At 41.3% G+C, this 24,913-nt stretch overlaps 1 protein-coding gene across 4 annotated transcripts in view; it reads right to left on the bottom strand.

The window, feature by feature from the left end:
* The window catches only part of DOCK4 (dedicator of cytokinesis 4), a 421,656-nt gene that overhangs the window by 31,634 nt on the left and 365,109 nt on the right, over positions 1-24,913 (bottom strand). For all 4 annotated transcript variants that reach the window (XM_054024160.1, XM_054024176.1, XM_054024169.1 and 1 more), the window contains 8 exons: positions 24,709-24,769; positions 19,678-19,771; positions 10,732-10,880; positions 9,309-9,395; positions 4,375-4,479; positions 2,694-2,835; positions 1,944-2,110; positions 550-636 (listed from right to left, as the gene is read on the bottom strand). In XM_054024160.1, the coding sequence (XP_053880135.1) occupies positions 550-636; positions 1,944-2,110; positions 2,694-2,835; positions 4,375-4,479; positions 9,309-9,395; positions 10,732-10,880; positions 19,678-19,771; positions 24,709-24,769 (892 nt within the window). The remainder of the gene's footprint in view (positions 1-549; positions 637-1,943; positions 2,111-2,693; positions 2,836-4,374; positions 4,480-9,308; positions 9,396-10,731; positions 10,881-19,677; positions 19,772-24,708; positions 24,770-24,913) is intronic.

Raw genomic sequence — 24,913 nt, 5'->3', positions numbered from 1 at the left:
ATCTTACAATGAGCTTCACGTAGGCAGGTTTCTGCGCCCATGCAGAGACCCAGTGACTTTAACAGGGCTCCATGCAGAGAGAGGGATCCACCCCCCTGGCACTTATAGCAGAACGGGGGCCCTGAGCATGATTACCTTTCAAGTATACCAAAGACATGTTAGGCCATAAATAATCTAAGCACTGAACACTGTCATATCAGGTTCTAAAAAAATAACTTGCTGACATTAAGTGTCACTTCTGACTATATTTTTCTTGGTTTTTTTGGCTTGAATTGTTTGAATCAATCACAATGATGGTTGGTGGTTCCTACCAGTGCTATTCAGTTATTTATGGGAACTAGATACCATAGAAGGATTTAAGAATCATTTATTAAGCATAAAAAGCGGGGTGATATGGATTCCTGCCACTAGCAACTCTAGATATTACTAATAAATCTTTAAATCTGGTTTATTACATGCTGTACATATAAAGAAGTAACCTAGTTGCTAACTCCGTATCCAAAATGAACTCAGAAGCAAGAGTCTATTAACAGATCTCTTCATACTCACTACTTCACGTTTTTCCACTTCGAACCAGCGGGATATCCCAGGCAAACTCTGCACTAAGATCAATGTTGTTCTTTCCACCCACAGACTCTGCAAAATACAAAAGCAAATTATTGTGTGTGTTGTTCTTTTGGAGACATGCGATCTAGAATGCACATTGCTTTTGCCACCTTGCCCTATTTTCTGTGGTTTGTTAGATCTTCTGCAGTTTTTTTTTAACTGATGGATTGCTTCAGTCTTGTGATATTGAATGGCAGAAATGTGGTAATAGCCAAATCTGCTCAAATGACTACCCAAAAGTGTAGAATATGCAATCTTCTCCTTTACCATCTAGGACTGACTATTAATTTCTGTTGATCTCACGAGTGAAAGATACTGTTTCTCTAAATGGACTACAGATGAAAGCTACTCAAAACTTAACCTGTTGGGAAAAAGGACAGTTTCTAGTTTTTGTATTCCTGAGATAAGGAATAAATTGGAAAAATACTTATGTTTAAAAAGAGTGACTTACTCTCCTTTATCAATTCCTACAATATATCAAAGTGTATTGCATATGTCACCCACAAACACACAATACTATTTAGTGCCTTTTAGGCAAATATCTTAAAGTAATTTAAAAGCATGTATTGTGACATAAAAGTCTGTTGAATTACAAGGTTCCTACAGTATACAATATAATATTTATATAAAATACAATTAAAGAATCCTAAACCTTGATCAGAATTTAGAACTGATTCATTAAGCTCATTTTTATGGTGCTTTTTATTACCATTATAGTTCTTACTCTAAGTTTACAGCAATACCAACATGTGATAATGCACTTTATCGATTTGAATAATTCCCTTATTGAAGCACAAGATATACAAACGTATTTCATATATACATTACTAAGACATGAGTATCTTTGACTAGGTACATTATATATATATATATATATATATATATATGTATAACCAGGCAGGCGTATGCTGAAAGAGTTTCTAAGTATCTTGTGGGTCAGTGTTAAGGTTGGTACTGGAAAACGCAAGGGTAAATTTTCCACACACCAATGTTTTTGTTAATAGGATTAATAATAATTTATTTATTAGGGACTAAATTGTGGCTTGGCCCTGGATTACAAGGTAGCTTATGCATATAGCGTGTGGCGGGAAGTAAGGGGGCTTCTTACGCTTTCTTACTCCCTTGTGCAGGTATGTAGGGCAAGTGACAATCTTGCCTTATGTTTGTTTTCCTTATTTTAATTAAAATCAGAAGAGTATGGAAATGACACTTGATTTACCATTATTTGCAGGATCCATTTAATTTACTCTTATCTACTTCATTCAGCACATAACTATAAACTATTATGAACAATGTTATACAGCATCAGTAGCACAGGAAACTACACGGTACTTTACCTTGAATTCATTCTCCTTGTCTTTGGTCCCTTTGTGGAATGGCCTGTCATATCGGAATCTCCAGATGTGATTCACTTTATAAAAACTCTTGATGTTATCTGGGATGCCCTCTCTCTGCAGGACCTCCTGGCTTTCAGGAATTGGTGTCACTGCATAGATCTGCAGATCTATGTGTAAAAAGTTAAGGGCCAAACTAGCTTATCACCAGCAAAACAAGTAGGCTGATTCCTGAAGCTTGAAGGAATAAAAATTCTGAAAGTTCACATCCTTAAGCTTCCAGACCATTGATTTCTTTTAACAAGTCACATTTACTTCTAAAATGCAACTATCTAGTATACGGAAATTAAAATATTTAACAATGGATACTCCTTCAGATTTCACCCATAGCCTATGATGCCATGCTCTGTAAATCAAGAACTAGAAGTATTGCAACTTAAACTGACATAGTGCTGAAAGTCTGACAGTTCTGCAAAATAATTTAAATGAAATCAAAATGTTTAACCAGTGATCTCCTATCAAGGATTTTTGAACAAACAAACAAACAAACATACAGAATAAAAGAATGACTGGAAATAGTTTACCTGAAGAAATTATGAATAGAAAGTGTTACATCAGAAAAGAATTTGACTTCTAATTCCAATTATTTCAGTGGAATTAGATCATATGTGAATTTGGCTGTAACAGTATATTTTTTTTTAAGAAGTGTGCAAAAATTAACTGCAGAGTATGATCTTGTGAAAGTATGGATACACTGTGCTTCTGCCTGAAAGATCGTCTCATCTGGCTGATTGGCATGTTGCATAGCAATGGCATGTGGGAACTCATTCAACATTCGCTGCTGGAAAGCCTCCAATCTCTCATAGTCATGTCCTCGGCAAACAAACTCCTTATTCTGTACAGAAGAAGCAGAGCTAGTTGCATGAAAATAACTGGGTACCATTAAATAAATAAAGACACATACTTTTAAAAGAGGGCTTTTTGGGATGCTTACTGCACTACTTGAACAAAGGAAAAGGTAAGTAACAAAAGGCAAAAGCAGAAAACGAATACATATGGAGGGAAAAAGTGATTTAGTCAAAAGGAAACAAATGTAATTGTGTCATATAAAATACATTTTATTGCTTGAGGCATTCTGAAAAATCTAATCATTACATATTTCTGTAAGCCATGATCTGAAAGGCAAACATGGTTTTTACTAGCTAAAAGTATGCACGGGTAATGTAAAGTAATGGATGGTGAAGGCAACAGGAAAGTCATAAGTCCTTTGTGTGGTGTACTGAACTTTTTTGCTTGTTAGTCCAAAATCTTGCTTTATAGATATGCACCTTGGAGAAAGGGAAGGGATAAGAAACCTTCAGAATGCATCCTTTTTGCCTCTTCCTCTAAAGACTGCACAGATCACCAGTCTGATATATTCTGCCTGTCCTGCCTTAGGGGGGAAGAGAGAATGAGGGTAACTGAGCCTGCTCCAACTCTGAATCTTCCACATGGCCGCTCACTGTTCCCCCGCACCACCAGATCAGCTTGGCTTTTTTAAACATTTGTGTGTGTAACAGGAACCTCATGTAAACCATCAGATGCCAGGAGCTGGAATTCCCAATGCAGCACTGATTGTTTACAATGGTTGTGCTGATACCTACAAGTGCTATGGAAATACTCTTCTTCATCAGCTTCCTATACCCGTGGGCAGGGGGCATAGGACTTAAGACAGGGCCTCATCTTTGTATATTATAGGATTTTATCCAACTTATCAGGAGTAAATATGCACATTCACCATTTCCCAAGCAATAATGTTAAATCAGCTGGGTCAACACAAGGGGAAAACTAGGGTAAAAATATTCAAAGGCACTTAAGTTCCATTTTCAAGAGTGACTCAGGCACTTCGGAGCCTAAGTCTCATTAAAAGTCAATGGGACTTAGGATCCTAAGTATCTAAGCCCCTTTTCAAAATGAGACATAGGTAGCTGAAAAAGTTATCCCTAGTCTGTACTTGGTAAAGGGGTGATGTTGATTACTTTTCCTAATTGCCCCTTTGCCCAGTAGACCCCACCCCACGCCCAAACACACACCGACAGGTTTCTGGGTAGTCACTAATAAAAACAAAATGGGAGTAAGGTTCTTGAGGAAGCATTGCTCCGCTAGTATCTCACAGCTGATGCCTGATCTCTCATTTGTATACCGAGACATACTTGGAGTTCAAGCCATGTATGGTTTTGGAGGAGCTATTGTCCACTCTGTGGGAACAAATAGCTCACTCCCCTAAAAGAATATTAAGAGGCTACTCCATTAGACAAAACACCTGGAATTTTCCATCTCCTACAAAGGAAGAACTGGCATAAGACATAATAAAGTTTTCAAGTAGGGAAAGAGATGATGAATGAAACCATGACTGATAGAATTAGTGCATAAAATTGATTCTGAATTTACTCACTCTCAAGAAAAATGGAAACTTTTTCCCATAAAATCCAACTCTGAAAAACTCTGGCTCCAAACGTTGTTGATCCATGATTTTATCATACAAAGAAGCTTCCATCATCTGAATAAGATTGAGAAAAAGAAATATATGTTTTATACTTAAAGCTTTTACAGAGAAGAGGCTGCTTAGTGCCCAAAGGTATTAGAATCACATTTCAGTTCTAATCAGCAAGAAGGAGAACTAGATAACTCTTTTACAGTGGATTGAAAGCTTCCAAGAATTTTTGTGAAGTTATTTTCACTTAGGAAGAACAGATATTACATTTGTTTTTGTTTGTTTGTTTTTCTTCTTTAATCTTCCTAATTTACCATCTCCATTCTTATTATATACACACAGCCACACACAGACGCACACCACCACACCCACACACACCCAATTTGAAACATAATCCCAAGTATTTTGCTGATTACTCAACTATTTAGCTATAACATGGGCACTTTCATGAGCACAGGGCATTAACGTTTGGGATTTTCAAAGAATGCTGCCTAAGGGAGCTAGGTGCCCAAAACTAATTTAATATCAGTAGAAGCTGAGTACCTAACTTCCTTGGGCTCCTTTGAAAATTTCGGTCTAGAAAATTTATAAAAATCCTTTCTTTGCCCAAAGCAACAGAGGGTCCTGTGGCACCTTTGAGACTAACAGAAGTACTGGGAGCATAAGCTTTCGTGGGTAAGAACCTCACTTCTTCAGATGCAAGAGACTTGCATCTGAAGAAGTGAGGTTCTTACCCACGAAAGCTTATGCTCCCAGTACTTCTGTTAGTCTCAAAGGTGCCACAGGACCCTCTGTTGCTTTTTACAGATTCAGACTAACACGGCTACCCCTCTGATACTTTCTTTGACCAATATATACAGTAGTAGTTTCACTCAAAATATTGACACAAAGTGACGTGGTTTTAAAGTTTCCTGTTTTTCTTGATGTGATTCAAAAGACAGGTTCTCTGTCAATATTTTACAAATAGTGATAAAAAAAAAAGGATCAACATTAGTCAATTATTGATAGAAGTTTGTTAATCTGCCTATATTGAAGACTTTGGGGGGAAATGTAATCAGAAGTAATATTAATTGCCGCCCTACTTAAATTATTTGAAGAAACCTCATTTTTATATGAAGTCAAATTAACATCAACAGTGCATATGTACTGGAAGACTATTTGGCATTTCAGACTTTCAGATACTCACAACATAGATATGTCAAGAACTAATTAAATAGGCAAGACTAGGGATGCAGGTTTGTCATGCTGGGAGAAAGTGTCAGGTAGCATAATCTTCCCATTATTTGTGACTTTTTTTGTGTGCCCGTGACTCACCCCGCAGTGGTGGCTCCTGTCCGACAGGGCTGGAGCTGGCAGCCCACTCTGGGTGTTGTGACCTGGCAGGCACTGGTCAGGTTTGGCCCAGTTGCCGCTCTGTCATGACTGGGGGTAGGAGGAGGTGGAGGGGCCAAACTTCAGTGAGCGGCACTGGGACCTGGTGCATGGGGCTGCAGTGCTGTTCAGGTTTGGCTGCCCCTCCCTTGTAATGTGGTGCCCCATCCCGGTGACCTCTCTATTCTTCCTTGTCCCCCAGCCTCCCTTCCACACTGGGCCGGGTTTAGGGTTGCGATGTCTGGGCGCTGTTACGAATGGTCTGTGCCCCACTGTCAGAGTGAGAAGGAGAAGGAGGACATGTTTTATTGAAAATCATGGAGCAGTCAGTCACAATAAATTTGGTGACCTGTGACTTTTAGTAAATTTACTGTGTCTGCTCTATGATTTTTGATAAAAAAGGCTGTGACAAATCTGCTACCCTAGGCCAGGGGTTGGCAACCTTTCAGAAGTGGTGTGCTGAGTCTTCATTTATTGACTTTAATTTACGGTTTCACGTGCCGGTAATACATTTTAATGTTTTTTAGAAGGTCTCTCTCTCTAAGTCTATATATTATATAACTAAACTACTGATGTATGTAAAGTAAATAAGGTTTTCAAAATGTTTAAGTAGCTTCATTTAAAATTAAATTAAAATGCTGATCTTACGCCGCTGGCCTGCTTAGCCCACTGCAGGCCTGCAGTTCGTACACTGAGGCCGGCAGCAGGCTGAGCGGGGCTGTGGCCGGGACCCTGGCTGGCAAGGGGCCAGCAGCCAGAATCCCAGGCTGGCAGCGGGCTGAGAGGGGCCGGCGGCCGGGACCCCAGCTGGCAAGGGGCCAGCGGCCAGAACCCGAGACCGGCGGTGGGCTGAGTGGGGCCGGCGGCTGAGCCCGCTGCTGGTCTGGGGTTCCGTTGACTGTCTCCTGCCAGCCAGGGTCCTGGCTGCCAGCCCCGCTCAGCCCGCTGCCCGTCTGGGGTCCCGGCCCTGCCCACATACAGTGGGTACCTACCTTCTCCCTGGTTCTGGCCCATTCTCTTCCTCTCTCTCTGCCCTGAGCTGAGGGTGGGAATGCACTGAGCACAAGGCTGGGGGTAAAGGAGCAGGCTGGGGGTTGGGGTGCAGGGTCTGGCCAGGAGCTAGAATGGGGGAGGGGGCTCTGGGTTGGGGCAGGAGGTTTGGGTGTGGAGTGCTTTCCTGGGCAGCTCCTATTTGGTGCGAAGGGTGTAGGTGGGAATGGGTGTGGGGGGTGCAGGAGCTCCCGTTTGGTGCTCAGGGGTGGGGATGTGGGGGGGTGCATGAGTCAGGGAATGGGGTGTAGGGTGGGCTTGGTATGTGTGGGGAGTGCAGGAGTCAGGGCAGGGTGTGTGTGGGGAGTGCAGGAGTCAGGGCAGGGTGTGTGTGAGGAGGGTTCAGGAGTCAGAGAAGAGGGCTGGGGGAGTGTGAGGGGTGTGCTGGAGTCAGGGCTTGGGTGGGGGGCTTGATATGTGTGGAGGGTGCCAAAGTCGGGGGTGTGTGCAGGGGTCAGGGCAGAGGGCTGGGGGGTGGGCTGGGATCGGGGGGGGAGGGGAGGCCAGTCCCCTGCCCTGAGCGGCTCACGGCAGGGGGCTGCAGGGATAAGCCCTGATTCCACCCCCTACCCCAAGGCCCTGCTCCTGCCTCTTCTCCGCCTTTTTCCCGGTCTGAGCAGCGAGGGCGCTGGGGCTCCTCTTCTCCCCGCTCTCGCAAGGGCCATCGGCAGCAGGGAGGAAGAGGAAGCGGGGCACGATGCAGCACGCTGGGGGAAGAGGCGGGGGAGGGGGACGCTTGGCTGCCGGCGGAGCCGACCCTACAACAGCAGCCGGCAGAGCCAAGCTTGCTTCTGCCCCCTGCCCCTGCCAGAGACAGCGGTGGGCGGAGAAGAGTGGGCTGGGCCAGGCAGGATTTTTAATGGCACACTGCTGCCTGTCGGTGTCCCGGCCGTCGGCCCCGCTCAGCCCACGTGCCATAGGTTGCCGACCCCTACCCTAGGCATTACTAAGGGCAAAATTTTCATGAATTTCCTTCTTCTTCTATGTGTGGCTCTATCTGTCCAATAAAGCAAACTAAATATTAAATATGTTTTTGAGTTCCTAAAAAAACCTTTTGTGGAACAGGAAGCTTCTGATAGGAAAGAGGACAAAACCCTCATTTAGGTTCTGAATTGTTAAATTGTCATTTTAAAAAAAATCATGGTTCTCAGAAAAATATTTATACAGAACTAATGATCCATTGCTCTGCTTTTCAAGCAATTAGAATGATGAAGGTGGGTGGCTGCTCATAACAGAGCGATTGTGTATACTGTTAGCTAGAAATATGAATACAACAAAAGTACAGCTTTGTACTCACTCGTGTGTTAAAAGTGTTTTGCAGCAGCAGTCCAACTGGATGGCTGCCCAAAATGGAAGCATTGGAAATCTATCCATTTACTGTTATTCACATATATTTCAGAATACTTTATACATACACCTCTACCCCGATATAACACGACCCGATATAACACGAATTCAGATATAACGCGGTAAAGCAGCGCTCCAGGGGGGCGGCGCTGCGCACTCCGGTGGATCAAAGCAAGTTCAATATAACGCGGTTTCACCTATAATGCAGTAAGATTTTTTGGCTCCCAAGGACAGCGTTATATCGCGGTAGAGGTGTATATACGAGGTGTGGCCAACCAGAGGCTATTTTACAGGTAAAATGTGGCTCATGGAGCACCTTCATGTCCCCCTCATTCTTCACCTACCAGACTGGGGGGAGAGGGGCTTGACACTTCTGCCTTGTGGCAGGGTGGTGGGGGTGGGGCTTCTGCCAGAGATGACTGGTGCCCGCTGAGCATGGGTGGGAACACAATTTAAAGGTTCAGGCCCCCCCAACAGCTTGAGTCAGCCCCCCCCACAGCATGACCCTCTCTTACCCTCAGGGGTCCCTCCCTAGAACTCCCAGGTGTTAGCTCCATAGGGAGAGGAAGCAGAAAAAGCAGCAGCTCTCCCTGCAGCTCCCAGCTGTTTGCCGCTGCCTCTCCCTATGGCTGCAGCTCCCAGCTTGCTGGCTCCAGCAGCTGTCGCGCAGGGAGAGGAACCCAGAGGCACCATGTGACTGAGCAGAGCCAGCAAACCCTGGAAAAAATCGCGGGGGGGAAGAGAGGGAGGCACGTGAACCCATGTGCCCCCCCGCATGTGTTGCCTCTGGCTTCTGCCTAGCTGGTCTTGGGGCTTATGCTCTGTGGGAAGCAACTGCCGAGGCTCAGAGCTTTAGCCCCACTTCTGCTGAAGCCCCAAGCCCCAGCAGGTGCGCCCCAGCTCTCAAACTTCTGAAGATTGTCATAATGCAGCTCAGAGGGTCAGTAAGTTTGGCCATTCCTGATATATACATTATAGGGAACAAATAAGAGTCAAAGGTAAGGACTGCATACTAATCATATTAGGCTTACAGGGCCAAGCTGAATATGCTAAGAATCATTTTGTTAAACTCTAATCAAAAGGCAGCTCCTTATTATGAATGACCAAAATGCACCCGGATACATTACCCTCATCTTGCTGAGATTTCTGTAGTCATAATAGCTCTCGTACTGCTCTGCAATCTTCCTGCATAAGATGATGCCATTCTCCCAACACTGTAGACAAACAGGTTATAGAAATACTCAACACAGAGAGGAATCATGCTTTGTGGCAATTTCAAATAGCTTTCCAAATATCTTCTATTATTGCTACAATTTCCCAGTAGCCAACAAATATGAGGCAGACTGTTGCCCCAAGGATATAACACAGACAACACCTGTTATGTGACAATTCACAATATGTTATTAAAGCTCCTTCTTTGTAGGCTGACTGAACTGAACTCCCAGTTACTGAACACACTTGAACATAATACCCACTGTCTGCAGTACCTTGAGAAGGGCAAAACTCCCTAACTAAACTTCTGGACAATTTGAGGCATCAAAACATATATTTCTATAGTTAGTAGATAAAAGGAATAATCTGAGATAAGACACACTGTGCCACTGCAGAAGGTAGAGATCACTAATGAAGAGATATCCCTCTCCTCCAGCACCGTACATGGGATTTATTAGACTGATTATATGTTCCAATATAAAATGTAGTTTACATATAAAAGAGTAGAAAAATTAGGAAAAATATTCCTTCCTTGAATTTTTTTTTTTGGGTGAGGAGGAACAATCTGGTTGAAAACAAGTTTTCAGTTTCACCATCTCAGAGTATCCTTAAATTGTTTCTGACTCATTGCTAACCAGCGTTCAACATTAGTTTTAATTCTACTATTTATAAAAATTTACACGGATATTACATCAGTTACAAAAAATTACAGCGTATCTATCTGTACTGGTGTAGCAATTATCGAGGAGAGAGATTTAATTAAAAATTAAGCAGAGTATAATTTTAAACCAGATAATATTGGTAGCCAATATTTGTGCCAGTCTTCAAACCAATCAGCAATGGTTTCTTTCTAATTTGGGATAAGATTTCTGAATAATGACAATATACTATGGTCACCATTAAAACTTACCAACAGCAGCATCTGAAATATTATTATTAGTACTACTGCTGCTGCAGTTGCTATTCGAGGGAGCCAGCCTGGTTCTGTAGATAGAGGACAGGCCTAAGAGTCAGGAGACCTGGGTTTTAGTTCCAACTGAGTCACTGACTTGTGTGAATTCAGCATGTTTCTGTCCTTATGTGGCTCAGTTTTCCCATCTGTAAAATGGGGAAAATGATACTATCTTTTGTAAAGTTCCCTGAGACTTCCATTTGAACAGCACTATGCAAGTCCTAATCAACAGTATTTTAGACACCATGTGTGGTAATTTATGGCAAATGCTCACTTTTATATGGCAGTCACTCCCCTGGATATAAGAAATAAACACTGCAAAACTGGAGGGGATTTTACAATCCTACTAACCATTCATGATAAAATCAATAATCAAACACACTTACTTTTCCCCGGTCAAAGTTCTGGATGATTGTAAGGTGAAGATACTCTTTGCGCTGCCACTCTGTTTGCATGGGATAGTTTAGAAATTCTCTCAATGGCCGGTCAGACCATTCTAATAGCTCATCGTACAGCAATAGTGTGTAGGCAGCCTCTGTCAGACAAGTTACAAAGTGTTACATGTAAACATGAAAAATATAAAATACCTCAAAAGCCATGTTATTTAAACCAGGACCTACCATAATATTCTCATAAAAGTTGTACCTCTGCATAGAACAACTACTTTACCTAAATCATCATAGGGGGTCTGGTAGCACAAGGTTGCTCTACACTTCCCACAACAATACGCTGTTTTCAGTTGCTTATAACTTTGCCATACTTTAACTGCTCGGGATGAAATTTCCTATGCTGGGTGTCTGCCTCAGGCTGAATATTTTTGCAAGTTTTAGCATGAGATTAGGGAAAAATATGTTGTTTTGTCCATGTTAAAAATGTTCTTACAACTGTTTTGCTGAGAAGCTCTAGGTCCGCTATGCTTTGGAGTACGGACTTGAAATTTGGCAGAGGGCTGGGCCTGTGTGTCAGATACGTGCCTTTTGCCATCCCCATGAAAAAATGGCCAAATTATAGGACACTGAAAACTCTCAGATGCTCGGTAGAGACTTGTTAGAGTGTAGCACCTAATTTCTCCAAAGATTCCATCTACGCTGGGCATGTTCACTGCAAAGCCTGAGCAGGACCTTCCCTGCAATTGCTAATCCTGGTTGCTGCCAGGCACCTGGACTGAGAGCAGGGAGCCTGTCTCTCCTGTGCTCTCAATGTTCCCTCAGCAGCATGGAGAAGGACGAGGAACAATCTGATTAGAATGCAGAGGGGTAAGGAGCTGGGTCTGGGGGTAGAAAGAGCAGAGGGAATAGACTGGGTCAAGGAGACTGGGGAGAAAAGGGGAAGACTATGAGCTAGGAAAGGGGGGGAGAAAGGATAGTGGCTATACAAGACGATGGACTGGGAGCTGGGGGAGGGGGGAAAACAGGAGAGGAACTGGGACTGGGAACCAGTGTGGGGGAAGGGTATGTAAAAGATTGGAAAACGAGAGGAGGGGCAGAAACTGGCACTGTCTAGACAAGGAAACTAGGACTGGAAGGTGTGGTGAGTCACTGGCATGAAGAGCTGGGGTAAAAAGACAGAACTTGTACAGGGACAGGCTGAAAGGTACAGGGCAGAAGGGATCAGGGCTGGGAGGAATGAGGGCAGAAGGATCTGTGCCCACTAGAGCACACTCCCCTACAGCCTGCAATGAAATACAAGATTCAATATTCCCCTGCTGTCAAAAGTATCAGTGAAACCCTCTGGCACAATGTCTCATTCCCCTCTACTGCTGGTCCACATAACAGTAATAAGTTGTCATCCTCTATCAGTTACTCTGTTAGCTTCAGTGGCAAGAACTGAGCTGTGGATCTAAAGGTTCTAACCCGGCTGATGATCCCCATAGTGGAATCTGTTTTTTCAGTTTGCTTTTTTAAAAACCTAGGAAATTACACAAACACACACACCAAATTGTGTTAAAAGAACATTATTAAGGTTGCAAAGTCAAACACTCGAAAGTTAGGATATGCTAGAATTAAGGTTGCTTGTGCAATCTTCATTTGGCCCTCTTGTATATATGCATTAGGATACAGTCTTTAATTACATGATCACATACTATTTTTTTCCTCTGCCTCATTCAGTGCACATGATGGACCATGCTATGGAAATGCATAAGGGTTGTGAAGTGTAAGAAACTGTTGTCTGTAGGACCCCCTGCTTTATTTATTGTAGGATTTGGAAGATATGTAGTGATTGAAGCACAAAGGCAACCTTAATTCTGGCATTTCCTAACTTCTGAGTGCTTGTCTTTGCAACTTAAAAAATGTTATTTTAATATAATTTTTGCATATAATTTTATGTTTAATATGTCCAATATACTTATTTATAATTTTATTTAAAACTAATTGCTATAAGATTGATACAGCTTGACTTCTTTATTGCTAACAAACTACTAAATCTAAATACGCACTAAACGAAAATTTCTTAGTGTTCCTTTCCTTTTCAATTTCTATCATGGAAGACTTAGCTTGGAAGATTTCTGTAGTACAAATCTGTATGTGCAAGTTCTTGGACATATTGTATTATATATAAGTAACTTATTAACACCTCTGGCAGATGTGTGTATTAATTCCCCATGCACCAAAAGAAAGCAAACAGGAGGAGCTGATTTACGATATGGAAAAATCTATCTGAAGAGGAAAGGTTCAAAGAGTTAAACATTTCTGCGATTAATGGAAACTGAAAGGTTATCTCATTCCAGTTTTGAGGTCTCTGAAGGGGACACACAAGGAACAAGGACATTATATATTCTATCCACAAGGGGATTAAACGTATAACCATGACTGGAAGCTGTGGAAGGAAAGATTTATGTTAGATATTAGATTTAAAAAGGCCTTTTCTCACAAAGAATTATTAGAATGTGAACCAGTCTTGTAAGTCATATTGTGAAGGCAGATAAAATAAATGAGAATAAGAGAAAGCTGCCTGTATCACTGGAACAAAACTATACAACTAGATGAAATAAAAGTGTAACATACTGGAGTGCTGGTAAGAGAGTGAACTTTACTTCCTGTCCCCAGGCAACTGACAAGGGTCAAGGTTAAACTAACTTTTTATGTGTTCTTTTCATTGAACATCAATATGTAAGGCAAAGGAATGGACTAGATGAACCTTTGCTTTTCAATGTAAGGACTGTTTCTATCCTTTGTTGTGGACTGAGGCCAACCCTTCCTTAATCAGGTAGTACTAAATAAGACTGAGTGTCATGGGAAAAAAAAAAAAAAAAAGCAAGCAAGCGTCATGGATTGCAAATGCTATAAACGAAAGAAAGAAAGAAATCTATAGAAAAATGAATAACTGTCATGGAGGCATTATTTTTAGCAAAATATTGCTTAAAATAAGAAATGAATAGTTTAAAAACATTAAAAAAATCAGGTCACAATCAGTGCCCAGACTATACTGGACATACATATAGAAACTAGTGTGTAAGGATCCACCAACGTGCCTTGCTCAGTGGGTTATTAAAACCTGTTATGTAAAAACCTAAAAGTCACAATTGTGTCACAAAAATCATGTCTGAGGCAACCATATATCTCTAGTTGGTCATTATGCCCAAATTATATGAGAAGGTCCCTGAAGTTATACAGCAAGGTCACCAAAAACTCTCCCCTCAATACAACCTCCCAATCCTCTGACACACTAAACATATAGAGGCCAGACAGGTATGGTGGAATTAAAGAAATCCTCTCTCCTTTGTACCTTAGGAGGTCCAAGCTCCATGTACCCAGCACAACTCCACCTTGCCCAACTGGTCTCCTAATGACTTTTTTTATGTACTACAGGTTTTGGTATTGAACCCTCATAATTACAATTAGCAAGTTACTGAAGAAAAGCTGGAGTTTTTATGGCTGAGTGGATGTCAGCTGGATTGAGACCTCTAGTACCCATACGATAGGTCAGTTTGGGATTTTGCAAACCCAAAGTATTTTGATACGGGGAGGTGATTGATCTCCTATTTCCTTCTTCGTTTTGGACAGAGGCTAATGTGAAAAAATTCGGAGTGGGGCAACTGAAAAAACAATTACCTACCTGGAACTGTTCTTCGAGATGCGATGTAGACATGTATTCTACTTAGGTGTGTGTATGCCCAGCATTCCGGAGCTGGAGACTTTTGTCTAGCAGTACCAGCAGGGGCAGTGCTCACATCTTGTGGCCATAGCACTACCCCTGGCCTTATAAGGGGGTGCCACCCCAACCCCCTCTGTTCCCTCACATCAAATTTCAGATGTATAGATTCAGATCCGGAGGGGACCGAGGGTCAGTTGTGGAATACACATCTTCATCACAGAATAACAGTTACAGATAGGTAACAGGGTTTTTTTTAATAGACGCAGCAATGTAATCTACTAAGGTGACTCAAAAGCAGGACTAAGAGGAGGTGGGGCTCAGAGTCTGCAGGACTGCCTTCCCAAAGTTGCCATTTGACCTGGATGCAGCAAAAATGGCATAGTAGTTTGTAGAAGCATTCATAGAAGACCAAGTTGCAGCCCTGCAAATGTCCAATATAGGAATGTCACTTAGAAATACCATGGACGTTGCTTGGGCTCTTGTGTAATGAGCTCACACCTCTTGAGGCAGCATAGCCCAGGCTACTTTGTATGGAAGTTATCCACCTGAAGACTGTCTGTGAAGAGACCCTGTTAGAGTTCCCTCCGCCACTCTGAACTCGGCGGGAGCCGGGGAGGGGAATATGTGGGGACCCACATGAAAGACCCCCTAAGCTTATATTCTACCAGCTTAGGTTAAAACTTCCCCAAAGAACAAATTCCTTTCCTTGTTCTTGGACGGTATTGCTGCCACCACCAAGTGATTTACACAAAAATTCAGGGAAGAGTCACTTGGAATCCCTATACCCCCAAAATATCCCTTCAAGTTCTTTCACACCCTTTCTGGGGAGGCTTGAGAATAATATACCAACCAGTTGCCTTAGCAATGTGAGCACAGACCAGACCCTTTGTCTTCAGAACACTGAAATCAATCAGGTTCTTAGAAGAAGAACTTTATTTAAAAAAAAAAAAAAAAAAGAATCACACCTGCAAAATCAGGATGGAAGGTAATTTTACAGGGTAATAAAAAGATTTAAAACACAGAGGTTTCCCCTCTGGGCTCAGCGTCACAGTTACAAAAACAGAAATAAAACTTACCTCTGTTGCATAGGAAAATGCACAAGACAAAACAAAAGATAACCTAATGCATTTCCTTGCCCTACTTACAATTTCTGTGGTTCTAGATGTATTATATCAGGTATATTTTCAGGATATTGTACCTGCTTGGCTTCTCCCTCCCCGAAAGGGAACAAAAAAAGAGAACAACAAACAAATCCGTCCCTCACAGATTTGAAAGTATCTTCTTTCCTCATTGGTCCTTCTGGTCAGGTACGAACTAGGTTATTTGAACTTCTTAGCCCCTTACAGGTAAGGCAATCCAGTACAGTTGCCAAGGAGGGATTTTATGCTACTGCATACATAAAGGTTGCTACTCTTCCCTCTATTTTCATGACCGACCATTTGAACCCTCAATTTGGTCTGCACAGGAAACAAACACATGAGATGAGGAGCGGAAAGATTTGGTCCTTTCCAGATAAAAAGCTAAACATCACCTGACATCTAGTATATGAAGACATTTTTCTTTTGGGGTTGAATGCAGCTTGGGGAAGAACACTGGTAAATATATAGTCTGGTTCAAGTGAAACTGGGAAACTGCTTTGGATAAAAACTTAGGGTGCAGCCACAGGATTACTTTGATTTTAGAAGAGCCTGAATGAAGACCCCTTCGAGAGCAAAACAGATGGCATTTCTTATTTCTCTCGTGGCAAATTGGTTGATCGTCGGAATGATCCAAACTGCAAAGACGGACTGCAGGATGCTGGCTTCAGGGACCATTCATGATTCAGGAAGAAATTTTATCTGAGGTGCTCCCCCAGGTGATTCTGTATCCCAGGGAAGTGATCACCTGTGGAGGTAACGTCTTCCCCAATGCAAAACTGCCATAACCTAATCACTTCCTGATACAGCATGTTGGAGTGTTCTCCCCCTTCACCTGTTTATGTAACTCATTGCACTGGTATTGTTGGTAAGTATGAGTGCCACTGAGCCCATGATGTGATCCTGAAAGGTCTGACAGGCATTGTAGATGGCTTGAAGCTCCAGGACACTGATACGCAGAGAAGCTTCTCGTTCTGACCACAGACCTTGAACTTTCAGCAATCCCAGATGTGCTCCCCAACCTATTAAGGGGGTATTGACGACTACAGTCTTGGTTGGTGGGGACTGAGCAAAAGGAATGTGCTGGCACACAATAACTTGAATCATTCACCACCATAAGGAGTCCAGGATCGGTGGACCAGCCAGTCCAAGGGATGATGAATCGGATGATAGACCAACTTCAGTCACTTCTGAAGAGGATGAAGGTGTAGCCTGGCATATTGGACTAGCTGTGGATCTGCAGCCATATGGCCTAGGCTGTGATTAAGAGTTGAGATTGCAGCTCCAGACATAGGTGGGGAATTGCCTGGAATTGCTCAGTTGGCAGAAATGCTCTTGAGCTCATAGAGTCTAGCAGGACCCCAATCAACTCAATTCTTTGAGTTGGAACCAACCTTAATTTCCCACTTTTTAGGATGAGACCTAGATGATCAACTAAGTGTAGTGTGAAATGAACATGAAAGAGGACTTCCTCTTTGGACTTGCCCTCAATAACCAATGGTTGAGATACAGGAAGATATGAATTCCCCTCTTCCTGAGGTATGCTGTTACCACATCATACACTTGGTAAAAACCCAGGGAGTGCAAGACAGGCCGAAAGGCAGCATGATGTATTGGTTGAGGAACCTCCTGTGGCTTGGCAGGATTGCTATGTGGAAGTAAGTGTCTTGAAGGTCCAGGGCAGAAAACTAGTTGTTGTGATTTAAGATGGGGAGGATAGCTGCTAGGATTACCATACAGAATCTCATGTATCTGATGTTTTTACTGAGATCGCAGAGGTTGAAGACATGTCTCATCCCTCCCTTGGGCTTGAGGATTATGAAATACGGTGAGTCTCTTGCCATTTGAGTCCTTTTTATGAACGACTTACCAGTACCTCATCTGTCTTTAATGTGTCCTTCACTGAGACACAACAAGCCCATCATGTGAGGATCTCTGTTGGGGATGGCCTCCACACACAACTGGCAATGCTTGAACCCCAATGAGGTCACTGCACAGGCAGCCAATGCCTGTAACTAATATGATACTAACACTAAACTTAACTTAGGATACTCCTAACTACTATACACAAGAAAAATTCATCAGAAAACAGACTGAAAGCATGAGCTAAAAACACCACACAGAGCTTCAGTGCGACCAAGGACGGTGAGATGGAACTGAGGGGATCATGGGAGCTGCAGGGAACGAGCACAGTCCCTACAGGTACTGCTAAGCAAATTTATTTGGCTTTGGAGTGCTTTGTGTGCACATAGACTCATAGACTCATAGACATTAAGGTCAGAAGGGACCATTATGATCATCTGGTCTGACCCCCTGCATGCTGCAGGCCGCAAGACCCTTCCCTGGACTCTACCGTTGAAGTCCCCAATCCTGTGTTTTAGTGACTTCAATCGGCTGAGACCCTCCTGCTAGTGATCCCTGCCCCATGCTGCGGAGGAAGGCGAAAAATCTCCAGAGGCTCAGCCAATTTACCCTGGAGGAAAATTCCTTCCCGACCCCAAATATGGCGATCAGTAATACCCCGAGCATATAGGCAAGAGTCTCTAGCCTGACCCTTGTTGGCCATTATGCTGTCCATGTACCATTGCTTGGTTTTCCTTGGCTACTATGTTTTATCATTAAACCATTCCCTCCATAAACTTATCCAACTTAATCTTAAAACCAGACAGGTCCGTCTGGTTTTAAGATTAAGTAGAATACACAGCTGCATCTACTTGAAGAAGAATATTTTGTTACCCAGTCCAGTAACTCTTTATAGCATCTACTTGCCCAACAATGTTAAATACCACTGTTGTGCATCCAATGTTGTATGTACAACAATGGATAAATACATTATCTTTTGTGTCTACTGAAACAAACAGCAATATATTTAACACTGACATTTAAATGACCATATCAGGCCTCAGAGTTAGTTCCCCATTCAGATGAATTGACACAGTTCAGACTGCTTGAAACAATGGCTCTATAAGATGCATGAAGACTTAGGCAGACATAACTGCATTGGTTACGTTCCTTCACATTTTTAAGGGTATCGTTGAAACCATAAGGGCAAGATGATTTTTTTTTTTAAACAGAAGTTTAGATTTTGGAATGCAATTATGTAGTGGCTTTAAGAAAATAACAGGTCACTGAAGTGACCACATAACTGTATTATGAACCAGCACCTCATATCAATTTCCTGGGTACAATTCTATGGCCTGTGATATATGAACTAGAGATCAGACTAGATCTAATGGTCCCTTCTGGCCCTAAAATCTATAAATGAATGAATGGTGCCAAAGAGTGGGAAATACACCACTTGGAGAAAATCCAAACTCTCTCTCTCTGTTTTACAATCAATTTAAATGTGTTAAGAATACAAAAATGTCCCTATTTTTTCTTATCTGCATGGAATCACAGCAGTGTATGGAGTACAGCTGGAAATACATGTCCTAGTTGTATTCTCTCAAAGAACTCCATTGGAACAGGAAAGAAAACTTTGGTATTTCCATTCTTCATTCATGACAGAAACATGTGAAGGCTCAAAAGCCCTGGTAATTCAACCTTAGTGCAGAAACACATCTGATTCGAGCAGCCCAACCCTTCACACTCTTTCTAAATTATTAAACAGAAAAAATGAAAATCCAGGAGTTGCCTCATTTAACTCCACGTCAGTTTTGTGAATCGATATGGGCTAAATTGTGACTGGAAACACAAACTGGGGTGGGTTGTAAGCCACACCAACCCAACAGTAATGCCAAGAGGCGCTGTGACTCAGAGAGAGACAGTTTAATCACAATTCTGTCTTTCAATCCCACTTGTTCCTGGGTGGGAGAGAGTAATAAATTCATTGCTACCTTATACTGTTACTGTCTATCACACATAGCACAGCTCCTCTGGGCAGCAAGTAGGGGAAGTGTGTGAAATAGAGCCAACGCTCTGCATATTCCCTGCCCACCTGCTTTGGGGAAAGTAAGCTTGCCTGGTTCTAAGATCTGGGTGACCTGCAAAGGGGTTAAAGGAGGTGTCTTATTGCCTATGACCTCACTATGACTGTGAAAGTGCATAAGTCACAATCTAACTCTAAATATTTTTTTCTAGGTTGTATGTACCAACAATTACCTGTAAAGTTTTGTGCCTTCAGATGCAGGTCGTATAGCTTATGGATATAACGAATATACATCTCCTCCTTATTCAGTTCGGTCTTATAAAAGTTCTGCGGAAAAAAAAATTATATAGGTGGTTAAACAAAATGTTTGTGACAATGTAAAATGGCAGAATAAATAGCCAAAAATTGGTGTTGGAAGTAATTGTTAAGTGTATAGAACATACACATCAAACCTAATGTTGCAGAAATACATGCAAGTTTCAAGAAGTTGCATGTTTATAAGGGCAAGTGATAAAGGTCAGTACATGTAGCAGTACATGTAGTCCCTTATAAATAGGCCTCTTACATTTTGTTGAGAACAATCCAAATATCCAGAATATTTTTAAAATTATTCTCCCGCACAAAAGTCAGAATCTGCTAGAACTAAAATCCCATGTTTTATCTATTTGAATCATTTTACTCAAAAACACCAATTCAGCCATCTAAAAAATACATCTGTACTTCTATCAAGCGCCACTGAAGCCATTTAATGTCTCATTGAAAGCTCTACATGGATTTAAAAAATTGAAAGCACTCTGGCTTTTGTATTCATATTTTAACAAAATATCTACTCCACTGTATGTTTACCCTTCACTGTGTGATAGCACAATGCCAGGGTGACTTTGGCAGCATTGCAAAGAACTATTCAAGTGTTATAAACAAAATAACCCTGAAAGAAAATGTGATTTCTTCAGCTCTGACTTATGCTCATAAAGCTGGTAACTGATGCATGACTATTGCATACCATGTCTCAAATATAAAAAAACATTCTATTTTGAACTTATATTGAAGGAAGTGGAATCAGGTTTTCAGAGTTATTGGAGATTTTTGATGTGTCAGTCTTAGTGACGGACGTGGGTGTCACATGAATAAAGTCCTGCATGCAGTTTTGAAACTTTACAGAATCATAGAATATCAGGGTTGGAAGGGACCTCAGGAGGTCATCTAATCCAACCTCCTGCTCAAAGCAGGACCAATCCCCAGACAGATTTTTGCCCCAGATCCCTAAATGGCCCCCTCAAGGATTGAACTCACAACACTGGGTTTAGCAGGCCAATGCACAAACCACTGAGCTATCCATTTTGTTCAATATTTAATTCTCTTTGTCAGAGTAGTACAGGCCCTAAATCAGGTATTCCAAGGCCAGCAGGAGGAGAATGGTGTTTTACACCATACACTACAAATGATGTCATCTTGAAGATAGAATTGCAGGGCATGCACATACAGGTCCCAGCATGCAATGCTTAATTTTGTAACTGGTCTGTTCAGATCAAGATACATCACTGCACGCTACAGCCTTAATGCTGCAGAGTGCGCCTGCACATTCAAGATTGTCATCTGTTCCATGTTATTATGCATCTCTTCTGGGCTCTCAGCAAGTTGCCAATGTGCCCCTCTGTTGGAATAAACTGTGGATGTTCTTGTCTATACCACAGATTCCCAAACTGTGGGTTACAATCACTAAAGTGAGAAAGATGGGGAGGAGCACTGTGACAGAATCTCAGGGAAAGTTGTTGTAGGAAGTCAGAGAAAAAATGTAAAACGTTACAAAAATAAGTGTATATTTTTAAACGGATAAAAATGGAGACACAACATGAGCTCTGCAATAGCATGTCCCTTCAAGGCCACCATAATACTATAATCTGAGAAGCACAGCTAGCGGTGCAGCAGCTGCTGGAGCATCTGCTAAAATACAAAAAAGACAAAATATTAAAGCTATACTTGCACGTGTGCCTGGAATGCAAAACAGCACCAGGCCCATAAAAAAATGTTACTCGGACAGCAATGAAGTGCAAGTATCCATGCATGCAGATCATGACAAGACGTGGCACTGAACTGTAATACCAGACTGGCTCTACTTGCTAAGGACTAAGAGCTCTGTTGCTCCTCACGCACCTGTATTGTATAAGTTACTCAGGTCTTTGTTGAAGCTCATTTCTGACTGGAGATAGAACATTCTGTGGAATGGATAGTGGCAGGTTGCTCCATTAACAGCTCAGAAAATAAAAAGAATTTGTGCAAATACAATGAGAAATATGCTACATGTTTTTTCATCAAATGATTCTAAGCCATAATGTGCAGTCTATGAAGAGTATAACACCTTCAAACAAGGTAATCTTTAGAAATTAGACAGCCATTAATAGGGATTTTTTTTCCAAAGAAAACTAGGCAGCTTGAAAAATTCAACATCACTTTTTCAAAGTAGCAACATCAATAAAATGTCCTTTTTCGGTGGTATCTTTATGAATCACATGACCATGTAAAGCACAGACCCTTGCAGAAAATCTTATAATTCCCTGCACAGTAGATATGGTTTCAAAAATCATAGGGCCTGTAGCACCTAATAAACTAAAAACAGTACTTTTTTCAAATAAAACTGTTTTTTGTCCGACATTAGTGACATGGTTCAGGATGTCTGAGAGCAAGTACTTTAAAAAAATCAGCACTTAGCAATTCAACTTGATGAGTCAAAAAAGCGTGTCTGGTGTGACGTAGCTCCTAGAGTTCATCAGACCGATGATTCTGCTGAAGACAACTTGCTGTGCTGTAAAGCTGTGACAGTGTGCACTACAGAAAAATGGTAATCTGAGACATTTTAGGAAGCAGTACAAAATTTCCACATTCAGTGGGAAAGGTGTATTATAATCTACATGGGTAGTATCAAATCAGGGAGGTGTAAAAATAGTAGTGTGGTGACTTGAAACCAAAACACTACACTTAATGACGCATGACTTTACAATTTTGTATATCAGTCACACTCTTGCTGCTAAGAAAATGTTCAAAAAAATATTCCTAATCCTTCACGAAGCTGTTGAAGGAGCAAACTTCATTAAAGGCCATCCAGTAAATTCTTGACTTTTTGCATTGCTCTGTGGTAGACATGAATTTATTTCAACAGCAACTTCTCTTCCAAGCTGAAGTGTGGTGGCTCTCATGCAGTTGAGTGACAATTTGACTTTTCAGATTAAGAGCAGAAGTGCAGGCTTCCCTCAGCAATCTTCAGAAATTCATCTTGTGTAGCATGTTAGCCTATTGTGCTGACATCTCAGGGCACTTACGCAAGCTGAAACCTTCTCTGTGGTTGGAATATAACTATACTGCACATTAGGGTGGGAACATTCATCAGAAACTTGGAAATTGGCCTTCCTGGGCACAAAAAAGAAATTTGTAGCTGTTTCCTTGTTTCACTATTCACAAAGGGAAAGGTGCAGCTGTTCAAGAACCATCAGAATTTTAGAGAACTTTGGGAGTGGAGGAGAAGGGAAATAAGTGGATTACTAATTCCTTCATCCAAGGTACAATTGACATGGCAGCACTGACTGTGTCACTGTAAGGCAAAATGAGACACCTTTCCTGTGACAAGATGATGCAGTGGACTTTCTCTAGGCAGGAACGCAGCAGATTTTGGATATTTCTTTGGAGGTGTAGGACCTAGGTTCAGTGTGGACCCTGAAAGCTCAATTTCCATGCCATTTCCACCCTCCTGCTTTTGCAAGTCAGGTTTCTTTTCAATGGTGCCAATAAAAATGAAATACCATTGCCTCCTGATGACTGACAGTGATTAAAATCAGCGTATTTCCCCAGTTTAACTTTGCACGGAACATCTTCTGAGAGCATCATCCATCATAGTGTTTTAAAATTTGTGTTCTTTCTGCATAATGAAGGTTCACCTTTCACACTCTAAAATTAGTTAATTCTTGGTGTGTGTTAGAGATGCATAGTTTTGTCTACTGATTGTTAGGCTTAAGTTGTCCCAGTGGAGGGAATCACAAAATATTTCTTAGCCTGACAAGAGATCACTACAGTTTGTGAAATCCCATTCAAGGATGCTGTTAGAGTATTCCATGTTTGTTTTGCTCTATTTTTGTGTGTGTTCATTTTATACAAATTATGGGTCATTTCTTGTAGTAAAAATTGACTTTAGAACGCAAATAACCAAATGTTTTTACTTCCTTTTAAACCCGGGTAACCTGATAGTGAGCAAGTTGTCCTATAATCAAGTTACATATATCGTTCCTATTTTGAAAGTATTGTGCTCATATAGAAGAAATCCTTTATCGTTCAAAAACTTCTCCAGGAATAACTAATAATTAGATTAGTTTTGTGCCCTATAATTCTCAGTTACCACTTAAAACAGCACAGTTGCATGGTTTCATAACAAAACTTGAAAATTTCTGAAGTTCACAGAAGTTCAAAGCCTCTCAATGAATCTTGGCCTAGGATCAAAACGCACCTCACTAACAGGCAATAATTAATAGAAAATAATATTAATACGGATTCACAATTTGCACGGTACATTCTTGGGATATTGGATGGTGGGAGGGTATATCTCAAACCTAAAATGAGATAAAGGCCCATCAAAAGTGAGAACAGCAGGCCCAGAGGAACATTTTCTAGTTCTATTGAGAGAGGAATTGGGAGAACAACTCCTCAAAAGATATTTTTCATATATAAGAGTAGCTGAGGCCTGTTGCTGGGAAAAGGAGAGGACAGAGTTAGGAATCCAGGTGAGTTTTGTTGTGTATTTTTAAAAAAGCCACAGAAACTAATCAGATTTATAGGAATGTACAAATCTTTGGTTTGAATTTTCTTTAAAAGTTACTTTCTAGTAAGATTTATTAAACGCCTATGAGCCGATACTAGGGGGATTCTCACTATGAACACTGAATGAAAAGCACAAGAAAACTGCATCAACTTCATTCTGAAATATCCTGAACTTTATCCTATTCCATCAGGCTCTAGCTATTGTATCAGATCAGCAACTTGTAGTCATACCCTCAAATTATATTATATTGAACTATATCAGTATGTATTTAAATATCATCCATATTTGATGGTATAAATGTATGTTCTGAATTCACTGGCATTAATTACACCTGTTGTTTGGAGTGCATTGTGCATTGAGAAGTAGGTTAGTAAAAATATACTTCTCATACAATGTATAGATTTTTATTATGTAAGGTTAATTGCTTGAGTGTAAAAGAGATAAAGGTTATTATACAAACCAACAGGCTAACAGTGCAGCCAATCTTTTTACCATCCACTTCTCCTATTTTCATGCAGTCCCTAAAAATAAAATGTAACAAAAGTCAGAACATCTACGCTGTAGGACAATACAGTTTTCCCCCTCTGAACTAGGAACACATTTCATAAAACAGAATTAAGTAGAAGCAAACTAATTAAAACAATACAGCCTCAGGGCATTCTGCA

The sequence above is a fragment of the Malaclemys terrapin genome, chromosome 1, assembly GCF_027887155.1.
Source record: "Malaclemys terrapin pileata isolate rMalTer1 chromosome 1, rMalTer1.hap1, whole genome shotgun sequence".
Classification (NCBI taxonomy): Eukaryota; Metazoa; Chordata; order Testudines; family Emydidae; genus Malaclemys; species Malaclemys terrapin.
Note: the sequence above shows the minus strand (reverse complement) of the source record. Positions and strands in the feature narration are given on the sequence as shown.